Source organism: Cygnus olor, chromosome 2 (genome assembly GCF_009769625.2).
Source record: "Cygnus olor isolate bCygOlo1 chromosome 2, bCygOlo1.pri.v2, whole genome shotgun sequence".
In the NCBI taxonomy this organism is placed as follows: Eukaryota; Metazoa; Chordata; class Aves; order Anseriformes; family Anatidae; genus Cygnus; species Cygnus olor.
Window position 1 is genome coordinate 7080444 of NC_049170.1, and position 12302 is coordinate 7092745.

A 12302-nucleotide genomic window follows, 5' to 3' on the forward strand; every position below is an offset into this window, starting at 1 on the left:
GTGGTTTCACTGGCTATACCAACAGATAAATGCATGTCCAAAGCACATTCCCAAATCAGAGGGAAAATAGGGTAATTTCAGTTTTGAACACAAACTTTTGGAATAGTGTGAAACCCTTCTCCACAACAATCCTCAACTACTCTCTCTATCACTGCAGAGAGAGAAAGTTTGAATTGAGCCATACGCAAAAGAGAGCTAATAAAATATAAAGCAGACTTATAGTTAAGTATTTAAATAATAATTTAATAATATAATAATAATTTGCTTTGAATGACCGACAGCATTGAAGATTTTGATGCTTTGTTTCTCCAGAGAACAAACCAATTCATTTCCCCCAGGTAATCTTTAAGGTTCCAAGTAACTACAGAACAAGGCAGATTTTTCAGCTCAAAGCACTGACTTCGCACACCCCAGTATGAGGGTTAATTTAATATTCTTGATCTATGAGAAGAGCCACGTCCCTCCAGACCACTGTGATGCTCTCATCTTATCTGTAGTTAACAACGCAATTTGACACGGTGCAAGACCACGAAGGGAAACACAAGTCAAACTAGCCATTGTCTAATATTAACCACTATTCTTTGAGGAAGTCTGAGTACAAAGAGGTTTTTATATTTTAAAGAGCTGGAACTAGAAGATAAGTATCACTAACACGATCAGGCTCACAGACACCCTAGTTTACCATATGGAACAAAGGACTAAGCAGCCTCTCCGCAGACTCATGAAGCACACAGGCACCATCCATCCCTTTGCTCCCCTTCAGAAGGATGATAGCAAATACTCCTGGAGTAGGAGTCACCTTCTGTTAACAACTCCCCTTGGTCTGGTCTATGCTGAGTCTCCTTCATCCACATTTAGCACAGCAGAGTCTGGTGAAAAAGGCTCTGCTGTTCTCAGGTAGTGAAACTGTGTGCATGGGCTCCAAAGGGCAACACCTCCCCTATCATGTGGATGCTAGAGAGTACCAGTTAAAAATCGTTGGATGGAAAGCTAGAATGAAAATGAGTTTAATGGAATCAGAGAGATTAAGAAAGGATGCCAGAGCACTTGAGAGATTCAGAAGATTCTATGGGAGAATTTGCTTAAGTATAGATATCTTTAAAACAAAACGAATGAACAAAAAAATACTGAAAGAAGGGTATAGGAAGGTGCCTGGGACAACATCATGAGCGCTGCAATAAATACCTTACACCATACATCTGGTCTTTCCAGGATGCACTCAGTTTTAAGGCTTTCAAAAGTGTATACTAGCCTCCCTCAGAAAATCCAGACACTAAAACTACAACAGACAACATCCCCCTGAGACTGCCTGTAAGTAATTTTAAGAAGAATTCCTAATTTTAAGAAGAAATCCATGCAACAGTCAAATATGCTGCTGAAGTCCTTTTCTTCACTATGATATTTCCCAGTTGAAGATTCACTGCATGATCAGTACTTCAGCACGCATCTCCAGTTTGGAATTGGTTCCTGATCATCCCATACATGCCATTTTAAGTTTCAAGCTTGTTTGTTTGTTTTTAATCAGCGTGCAGAAAAGCACCCTGTGATTTATGACCATGTGTTTTGGCCTGACAGATGTTTTTCTGCCTCCACAGGATATAATTCTTAACTGGATCATTTCCAAATTAAACCCATTGACTAAACTGGCTCCAAACAATCTTGAAGTATTCTTAACAAGATTAGAGTGAATTTTACAGTTTCCCATATTAATACCAGTTGTGCACAGTATCATCTCTGGAACTATTTAAAATACCTGATCAGCTGGAAATAGATTATTCCCCCACATAATGAGGTTTCTCTGCAATCCAAACAGAATCTAGCAGAAGTGGCTCATTAGTCCACCACAGCACAACATGTTTCCTGGGCAAATCAGACTCTAGGAAAGCCAAGGACAGGACTCCAGTTGCTATCAACCTGGTTCCAGTACTGATCAGTTTCCGTTAGCCAAAAATAGGTGCTGTGCTGATTTACAAATACACTGTACCGATGTGTCGTTACTTACAGCTAACATTTCCAATGCTTTCATTTTAATGCACAAGTCCTTCATATCCCTGCTTGAAAGCACCTCCTAAAAAAAAAATAATCCCACAATCTATTCTGTCAACAAAGAAGCTGCACATTCTTTGTCAAAGCCATGCTGTTTGAAGCACTGAGATGTAGGAGTTCCCAGGGCTTGTTAATTCATTTCCCAGAAAACACACATTCACTGAGAAGGTTTAATCACTGTCCTCCAGTTAACCCACAGCGCCTCGTAATTCAGCCCAAACACACTGAAGGATTTTAGAACGAGCTTTTTAAACAATGCAGAAAACTGTTTTGCAACGAGGAATGAAGAATGTAGCCAGACTTCATATGCATCTGCCTCCATATGGCCCAATTACAGACCGCAGGTCACATCTAGCCTCCAGAAAGCCATCTGGCTTCCTCCCTGGAGGAAACGGAGTGGATGTCAGCCTGGGCAACGCACGCTGCCTAGGGAGCTTAGCACCTTGCCATGTGCAAGAGACACTTGCTCCCTGCTCAACTGCTTCTGCTGGTGTGTCCCGTGGTATGTAAGGAGCAGACAGCCCAGGAGGTGAATTCTTGCTGCCCAAGTCAGGAACACGCTGCCAGGAGCCAGCGCAGGAAGGTCCAAGCACCTAAAGCCAGCCCACAGCTGCCACCGTCAGCTCAGCCTTTGTTGGGCTCTGTTTCTCAAATACGCACCCGTTCTATTATTTTACAGAGGAAATTCTCCACTGCTCGTGCTCCTGGTTGCTCTTGGCACAGAACTGGGCAAAGGAACTTGAACAATAGTCAGGTGAGGAAGGTTTGTTTTCCTCCCCAGTCCTTTGCCAGCCCAAACACCCTCCCAGGTGAATGTTCCAGATCCCAGAGGGGTGTGGGGAGGCCGAGATCCCACATCTCTCTGAAGCATACACGCAGCAATGCGGCTTGTGAGCTTGATGAAGATGAAATCGCTTCTTTTTGAAGAGTAATGTCCAAGCAATTCATTTTTAAGAGAACTTTTGCTCCTTCCTTCCCCTTTCTCAAGTAAGTCCACCTAATGAATTTTACATAACTGGACGAGCACACTTGGATGCTTGTTACTCCCTAAGTTCTTCCAGTAAAAGTTGGCTTCCAGCTTCAGCTGGGTTTAAGGACCAATTTGGATTCTGGTTGTATTTCAGAGCATTGCCATTTTATTGTACTGGGATTAAGACGAAGTACTACACTATGACTTCAGAGGAACAAAGTAGGGAATTCCACTTTTTAGGGTTGAAGCTCCTGAAGTTAGCCCAGTAGATACAAAGCAGTTCAACATATCCAGTGCTTACTAAGCAGCTTGAGAAAATACAACAAGCATATTTAGGGTCCAGGGAAGAGATTTAATATCTGATGCTGGCTTCCAGCCCACAGCCCAACAGGACACGATCCACATGCCTCATGTTGCTTACAAGATAGCTGATGCCCTCAAACACTTAACTTGAAGGTGTGTTGTTTTATAGTGTGCTTGCGCTGAAAAAAATCCAAAATTCCTGTTTTGTAGGAAGCATTTACTCAATCTGGTTAATATTTTCTAGCAAGTAGCAGTAATTTGAAAGACATCTTTTCCATCGAGTCCCAGAACTGCCTTCTCAAAGGCTAGGGATTTCCCCAGATGACTGAAATGTTGCTGATACACAGCCTCCTCTGAAAGCCTTACCAGGCTACCAGAGTCTCGAGGAGGTGATACAGAGCCTAAAATAGATTTGACCTGGGGAACTCTTGCCAGCCACCACCATTTATCTTCACGTCAGCTCAGATCTTTGTCTCTCCTGCTTTCCATTTATTCAAAGCCACGCCATTTCATGGATGTGGTATCTTCTGACAATTCCTGGCAGAACAGGTACAGTTGGATTACATTGATCTGCACAACTATTTTAATTGCCTGACTTTTAATTGCCTAACACAGTATGGATATGCTCCTAGAACTCCCACAGACGCTCCAGACAGGATTTTTTGGATGAAAGCAGGAAGGGAGATGAGTCAATGCTCTCCCACCCCCCTTTAGGGGGCGAAGAGCCTCTGCTATCAGAGCCTGCAATAGGGAGTACCTTCTCTGGTTTCAGCAGTTCCTCGCAACAAACAGAGCTGTCGAAAAGGACAGACCACGTTGGCCAAACCTGAAGCAGCCTCCGGTCTCTCTGCAGCAAGGAGGCCTACTCTCCTCACTGCTGTGAAGAACGTCATGTACCAAACCAATTGCAGCCTGCACAGCAGATAGAGATTGTCACTCTGCTCACACCCACCAAATACACATGGATAGATTTCAGAGAGACAGAATTAACAGGGTCCCCCTCACCCAGGAAGGTCCGAGCTCTCTACTGAAGTTCTGAAGCTCCAGTCTAGTCCAGCTCATCCCTTTATGCATCAATTAGCTTTCTGTAAAGTAAAAACAATCTGACGCAGTTTTGGAAGGAGCTTAGACTTGATCTTCACAGGCAAGTTATGTTTGCTGTACCAAGGCAGGGCACGAAAAGATCTGGATGAGCCTCCAAGAACAAACTGCTGCCAAGTGATGTTGACTTAAGGTGAATATCCAGCACTAAAGCATGACAATAAGCCTTGTTACTAAACTCAAAACAAACCTTTTGCCTCCCCTGCCTCGCCCCAAACCAGAGACAGTTTCAGAGTAGGAAGAGACATTCTCTCTTGATAGAAGTCCATGTATGAGCTGGTTTGATCCTGTCAAATTAGGATTTGGGGGGGGGGGGGGGGGGGGGGGAATACGTGAGCTCAGAAGTCTCTGTGGTATAACTCATAGGAGAAGACACTACCCCATCTTGCTACCTGCCTGGTGTCTCTTTTTCCCCCAGCTGTAGACTTCATACTTTGCTTTCAAAGCACAATCCAGCCACCTCCTTCAGCAACAAGCATTCCTCAGCAACTGTTTGCAGGAAGACCAGGACAGCTGCCCCAGTTTTGGGCTGCTTCACACTGTCTTCTGCACATCCCAAACCCCCAAAGGAAGCACGTGAGATAGCCTAAAATCAGTCACGTGTTGTGGGCACACGAAGTGACACGTTACCTCCCTAACTTCTGAAGTCAGCCAAATTTACCAGGTGTATTACACAAGAGGCACGACCTTACCACCGTACTTCCCTTTCCACAGCAAGGAGGAATTGTATTCAGCACCTGTTCCCGAGAACCCGCTTCTGACCCCAAAGGGACAGCATCTGCGATTTTAATGACCTGCACTACCCAGTGATCTGCGTCCTGATGGATCACACCGACAGGACAACCTGGTAAGAACAACTTTAGCAGCAAGAAATAAAACTTTGACTCTCCTTGGGATTTGCATGGAACAAGATTGAATATCTGACGATTACCACTCTGATTTCCCTGAAGCCTACGAGTTTGCGACATGAATTTCAGCTAGCTGCATAACTCGGTGCAGTACTCTTCGACTAAGAAGCAGACACAAATACATGGCAGTCAATGGGACTTTGTTAGTGCAGCAGTTTAATATGCAAGGCATGCCAAGCATCACATAAAGCTCGTAGCTTCTTTGCATAAATATACCCAGTTTTTTTTCCTTTTTTTTTTTTAAACCAAGACAATACAAACTTCAGAAAGTTACTGAAAAGATATTCTGTAAAATATACACTACTGCACTGTTACGCATTGTGAACATATGCCAAAAAAGGAAAAAAAAAAGTACAGGGAATAGTTTTGCCCACTCCAGATATAAAGTTGTTTTAAAAAATCGAATTCTTTTAACTGATTTATTCTTCTTCTGTAGTTTCTGTGGGTTTGCGTTTGAAGCTCTCCAGCAGTAGAGAGGATATTGAGAAATTCCATGCTTTCATCATACCCAGATTTGACAAGGTTAGTGCAAATCTTAGCCAGAAACAGAAGTACCTAATTCCAAATATTCCGTATCTGGAGAAAAAAAATCTGAATTTTCTTCCAGGGAAAATCCAACTTTACGCAAGCATCTATTGTCAGTAGTTCTACAAATTATCAGACGAGCTATTTGTTTTGCTTTTGGGGACGCACAGAGGGAAAGAAAGGCTGCTTAAACAGGTGCTGTTCTAGCTATAGGATTGCCCTTTTGATTCTGCTGATGTTATCAAGGAGGCCAAGGATGTGATATGCTAAGTTAAAAATGAGACAACGTAAGCATTTCTTCTGCATAAGGACTCATTTGTTTAGAACTAGCCTGACAGCGTCCTTCTGACCCTATCGTATGTTCGTATTTGCAAGAAGCAGAAATTTTAATGCTGTTGAGACAAAAAAAAGAGAAAAAAAGAGAGAGACAACCCTCTTGAAATGAAAATAAAGTTTTTCATTAAGCTACAAGAACCTACTGGTTTAGGCTTGAAGTAAATACGTAGGTCGTCAAATCAATGACAAAGTGTTAATAACAGCCACAGGAACAAATTCAAAAACCAGAACAGATTCAGAAGGCATTTTAAAGTAAGTTAGAGCACAAAAAATAAGATGTTATTTAACACATAATTAAACTTTTGTGATAGGAAACCAGCAGGAGTAAATGTATGCTGGTTATATTGCTCAGACTGCAACTTCACTACTGTTCTATCATTCTGGCAGCCTCTGCTGTAGACAAATCAGAAAAATGTTAGACATGGGCCTGTGAAACTATTACCACCCTTATTATAGGGACCAAGTTTTACCGTGTCTTGCCTTGACCTGAAAACATGAGGTTCATCCCCTTACACCAACTCATTCCTCCACGATAGCAACGAGCTCCTAATTTAAGGTAACTGCAGCAGATCACAGATCCTGTCCCACCCACCCACCGCACAGATACGCAAGGTTTAGTATGTCACTAACTGTTCCGCTATGCTCAGTGAAGCTTAGCTTTCAGTTCTTCATTTCACCCTCACGCTTACAGTTGCGCCAAAAAATTGTATACACAAACCTGAATGCAGACATCCATTTTGTTTCCAACAATCTACACAAAGTATCTGTACAGTACATGCAAATACTTCAGCTTCCTGTACTAAGTGAAACTCGGAGACATCCCATTACATTGCTATTCAAAAAAAATCTTAAGTCTGTTACCTGATTTTCTTTAGCAGAAGATTCCAAGAAAGCTGCATTCCAGGATTCTGCTAAAGCTTTCCCTTCTTCATAGCTGATCACCCTGATAGAAGAAAAAAATGTTTCTTTATAATTCACAGAAGAATTGGAATTTGAAACTCCAGGAAAGTCTTCACGGTACTGAAGCACATAAATGCATATATAACAGGAACGTTTTGCAAAGTCTGATCCTGAGCACTTGATATTTGCTGCTGTCAAATACACAACGGGGCCAGGTAAAACTATGCGACTCAGAAAAGAGTTGTTCCAAAGTCCCAGGTTGTTCTCCTAATCTGTAGTATCATCTTATCTTTTACAGTCGTAAAAAACATTTCTGTTACTTGTTTAGAAAAAAGGGTAACGCCACTTTCTTTGGAACCTTGCAGCAAGAGTCAACATTACAACAAAAGCTCCTGGCTCCTAGTTCACATTCTGGACACAATTCCTTTGCCAGTACCTTGTTTTAACCTACATTTTGATTTTAGTTACGGAAAGCCAAGAACAAAACCAGCCTATTGCAGCCACAGGAATGCCGGCTGCTGTCTTGCATTTCACACATACTGGAGTTCACATACCGTTCCATATGCAGGTCTTTTTTATTTCCAACCAGCATAATGGGTATTCTGTGAAAGAAAGTTCAGAACTTCAGAACAGTTATAGTATACTGAACAAAGTACTAGTAACATGCCTGCAGTGAAATGAGATGAAAGTGTCACTACTTACTGGACTTTTCCCACCATATCCAATAACTTGCCATGGATAACTTTTATCACTTCAAAACTGCAAAATAAAGGGATGAAGTCACACATGCACTCCAATGTTTATCCTTAATACCCAATACACAAGCAATTAAATGCATATGTAGATATGCTTACTCTGTGTATAGTGGCAGAACTACAAAGATGCTGAAAGTGTTACTGATTTGTGTACAATAGACCAAACGGTCCTAGAGGCAGCAACAAAGACTAGGCTATGACTATCATTACAGCCTCCCCAGTTACGATACTTGCAGAAATAAATAACATTACCCACGACTGATGTGTCTAACATACAAACGCTAAAAGCCCCACATCCCCAATCTGGTTTGTATCTGCAGTAAGAAATTTAACTACTTGAGTCCAACAACCCTGGATGAGAATGTCAAATTAAAGCAGAGTTTCAAAGAAAAAGCTAATAACAAGAAAAGTTATTAGGTTAAGCATAATCCACCATGAAAGAATTCAGCATTTTAGTTCGTACAGGAAGTTAGCTCCTACAGAATTCTTTGGTTTTATTTATGTGAAAGCCAAGAGAAGCCCAAATTCCAATCTTCTACAGAAAGCAAGTAAACTGATCAGCAAGATGGTATTGAAACTGTGGTTATTCAGATACTTGTCAGTTCCCCTACCATATAGGTGAAGTCTGCATGACTGGAGATAAGGAACAGTACTGTGAAATGCTGAGAAGCCTAAAATCCCACTAAGAAAATCCCCTGCATTTGACATTTAGCACTTTTGAGAACAAGCTATAAACAGGGTTAAAGAGCAGATGTTGCGCTCCTCTAATTACATTATGGAAAAAATGCTGGTACATGAAGTGCACAATTCAGATTTAAGAGAGGCACAGGTTCACAGACCAGACACACAACTACACAACAAAAAAAGCGACTGAAACTTCTCCAACTTCCAAGCTTGCTAGCTACAAGCAATGTCTTGACTTGTGCTGCATTTTAATTAGAACTGAAACTCTTAAAAATAGAGCAGCGCTCAAACATACTGCCAACTCCAAGTTCTCAAAGAACTGGTGCCTGAAAACACTATTTGAGTTATTTGAATCACTAAAACTTCCCACTTCCGGAGCAATAAACACGACCATATTTAAGAAGAATTTTGTGTCAAGTAAGATTCAGTTTGGAATACTTCAGAAATAATTCTTGAAGTGTTGAGTTCTACTCACCCTCTGTTTTGCTAATAGTTCTAGTATATCCTATGGAGAAAACGAGCACTTTGCAAAGAAAAAAGTGACTTAGTGTGGCACAACTTGATTAACTTGCTGTTAGTAACTCAAATACTACAGACTCCACTAAAAAAGTGGAATCAATGGAAGGTCTTCAGGGTTATAACGAACTTATGAAGAAAGGGAAAGAAGTGAAATTTTGGTCTTGAGAACTGGCCTTGGGCTTTCAGGTTCTTCTAATTACTTCAAAAGAAAGATTTAAACAGAGTTTGGTTGTGACAAAGTTCAGATGCATCACTACGTATGAAATTAGATGACCCTGCAAACTGAAAGAACAAAAAAAAAAATCTAATACCGACTACAAAACTTTCTCAGTTCATCTGAAGCAACAGGAAAGATCTAGCATACTAGCCACAAGATAACCGAGTCACAAATCTAATACAATCACTTTTTTCCTTCCACTATTACACACGTTGTTGTCAGTATAGCTGGGAAAATGCCATGCCACTGCACAGCTCAGTGGTAAGACCTCACCTGTGGGTCCAGTGCATGATTCTGCTAAATACCCTAAAGACCAACCCACCCTCGGCTCTTCAGTTCCCAATTCTGTGCATCTGCTTATCTAGTCTAGCTCAAGAGCTCCATTTTTAGTTTAAAAAAAGACTAAGGATAAACAGCTGATCTTTATTAATAGATCAAGGTGAAAACTGAAAGAAGTGCTATTTAAACCTGAACACGATTCTGACACAGAGATACAAGCTGCTAAGAACTACCTGGAATGAAACTAGCTTGACCAGATCGATTTAATGTTCTAGAAAGCTTTTCCAAATTAATGAGGCTAAAGGGAACAAGGGTACAATTTAAGACAGATATTGACCAACCCAAAAAAGAACAACATCACATCAAGTCTTGAAATAGCAAGAGGTCCAGAGAGCATAAGAGGTCCTTTCCAGTTCTGTCAAGCAGAGAGGGTTACAGAAAACAGCTCAATGTGGGAAATACTACAAAAAATTACTAGCTGTCAGAGAGATGTCCTATACAAAATCATGGAACAGAGGCAAGATACAGATTTGGAATTTAAACTAGAGCAAAAGCCCTCCAGTAACCTTGCAGCGGAAAGCCTGGGAATATTAAAAATGTAGGTCATTAGTTTTTACTCAAGTCCCATTTTAAACTTCCCAGTGGAGATCAGTAGGGAAGACAATCATTTTAAAAGGACATTTCTATTAAGTTTGCTGTCAAAGCTCACACCCAGCTCAATCAATACTCAGATCAATATATACACTTTGACAGAAATCAACAGAGATGGCAACTGTAATCTGATTGCCTGGGAAAGTCAAAGCTACCAGACTACCCTGGAAAATCTATTCTGCCTAAACACTGTCTTGATACTGAAGATAAGGGTCTGAACAATAAAGGATCATCAATACTTTAAATTTCAAAGGAAAAAAAAACTTGGATTAAGTTGGATCAAGAATAAAATACTAAGGGATATACTATCTACCTACAGTAGATAATATAGCTAAATATCTTAATCTGTATTAGTATTTTCACCATGATTTGATTTTTGTTTGAATGCTACAACAGAAAACAGATTCTCGTTCCTTTAACTGGGTGACTTTGGTTAAAGACACTTTTGTCCCAACAATACCACACACCAACGAACATTCTCCTCTTCACTTTAGAAGTGGAAGGTTTTCTACTTCAGTCTGAGAATACTAAGTCCTATTTTACACAGGTTACTCAGCACCAACAGTGAACCTCCGATTAAGGGAAGAAAAAAGCAAAAAGGTAGTGTATCTAGAAACACATGAAAGCCCAACATCTGTTGCATTTCCTCCAGACCACACATGCTTCCTGTTCACTTCTTCAGAACTAAAGATGAAAACCAAGAATGAAGGACTGTAAATCTGTTCAGCATTACAGACGTTAAAAGCAACTGAAGTTTATAACCAGACCACGTCACTTCAAGAAGCACAGAAGAGCCAATAAGCACGCTGTTTTACCTGCAATTTATGATGGTCTTACTGAAGGGATGACCTGTTCTGTCTGCTTTAGAGGAAAAGACTTGGAATGCTTCAGCACTTGAAAAAAGTTTATCAGCTTAAAAGTAGAAGGGAAGCATTACCTTTTCTTCTACCTGAAGTAAGCAAAACACTTCAGGTCTTAAAATAATTGTAAACAAACAAAAATAATGCCATAATGAAGATGCTGTACTGTACTAGAAAATTAAGACCAATTAAAGAACGACCAGTACTGAAATCAAGAATAACAAAGGGAAGGCACAAAATAACAGCAGAGGAGAAAACCTTAAGGAGGTTGAGACACTTGGTACAAGTAAATGACTCCAGCTATGACAGTGTCCTCACGTGAGAACTGACTACAGGCAACAGTGAGGACAAAACAGATACCCTGGGAAATTTGTCAAATAAAGCATTTGAGCGAGTCTACAGGCCAAACATCTCATACCGCTATTTATAATCAAAGTTTTTGATGGTTAACCAGAACAAGCCAAGACAGGAAGCCAAAGAAATCTCAGTACTGTAACAAGCTCCTAGGACAAGACCTAACAACTAGCTGGGCTCTTCACACAAATGTACAGTGCCCTCTTAGATCATGTTCAAGTCCATCTTTGTAACATACGCTCCAGCAATGAGCTGTTTATTCCTGGTACTAGTCCACGTACTTTTACTTACACTTCAACCTATGCAGTTCAGCACTGCCTCGTTTCTCACACAGTACCTTTTGTATCACTCTGCAAAGTATCTGTGGCATTTGGATCTGAGGGGAAATTTCTGAAAAACATTTTTATTTCCATAAAACCTCTAAGGTGAAAAGAGAATAAATGAATTACATCCTGGATTCAGCTCCTGCCTGAGCTATATTTTCTTTGTGTGTGTGTGTATCTGGTTAATATCTGAACTATTAGAACACAACAGATTTTATTACCTTTTTATTGACGTGACTGAATAAACAAGAATGTAGCCGTTGATGTCTATGGAGTACGTCTGAGGAAATATGGAGTATTCATCCTGTAGAAAGAATATTGCATTTATAATTACTCACTGCCACAGTTGAGAACTTGATGCTAGCAAATCACGAGCAGTTTTTAGTCATACTTGTAAGACATGAAGCAACGGACCTTTTTGTACGTGTAGTACTTTCAGAACTATGTTTTTTCATCATAATGCCAGATGTGGCTTCTTTACCAAATTAAGAGAAAGCAAGGCAAGCTTGGGACACAAGCTTAGTTAGCCTGTTAGTCTGTATACTCTACAGCTTTTTCGCTTTATTCCCTC

At 40.6% G+C, this 12302-nt stretch overlaps 1 protein-coding gene across 1 annotated transcript in view; it reads right to left on the reverse strand.

Moving 5' to 3' along the window:
- The window catches only part of RHEB (Ras homolog, mTORC1 binding), a 40823-nt gene that overhangs the window by 584 nt on the left and 27937 nt on the right, over positions 1–12302 (reverse strand). The window contains exons 4-7 of the mRNA XM_040546200.1: positions 11953–12035; positions 7792–7848; positions 7644–7691; positions 7051–7132 (exon numbers count right to left, since the gene is read on the reverse strand). Coding sequence (XP_040402134.1) covers positions 7051–7132; positions 7644–7691; positions 7792–7848; positions 11953–12035 — 270 coding nt within the window. The remainder of the gene's footprint in view (positions 1–7050; positions 7133–7643; positions 7692–7791; positions 7849–11952; positions 12036–12302) is intronic.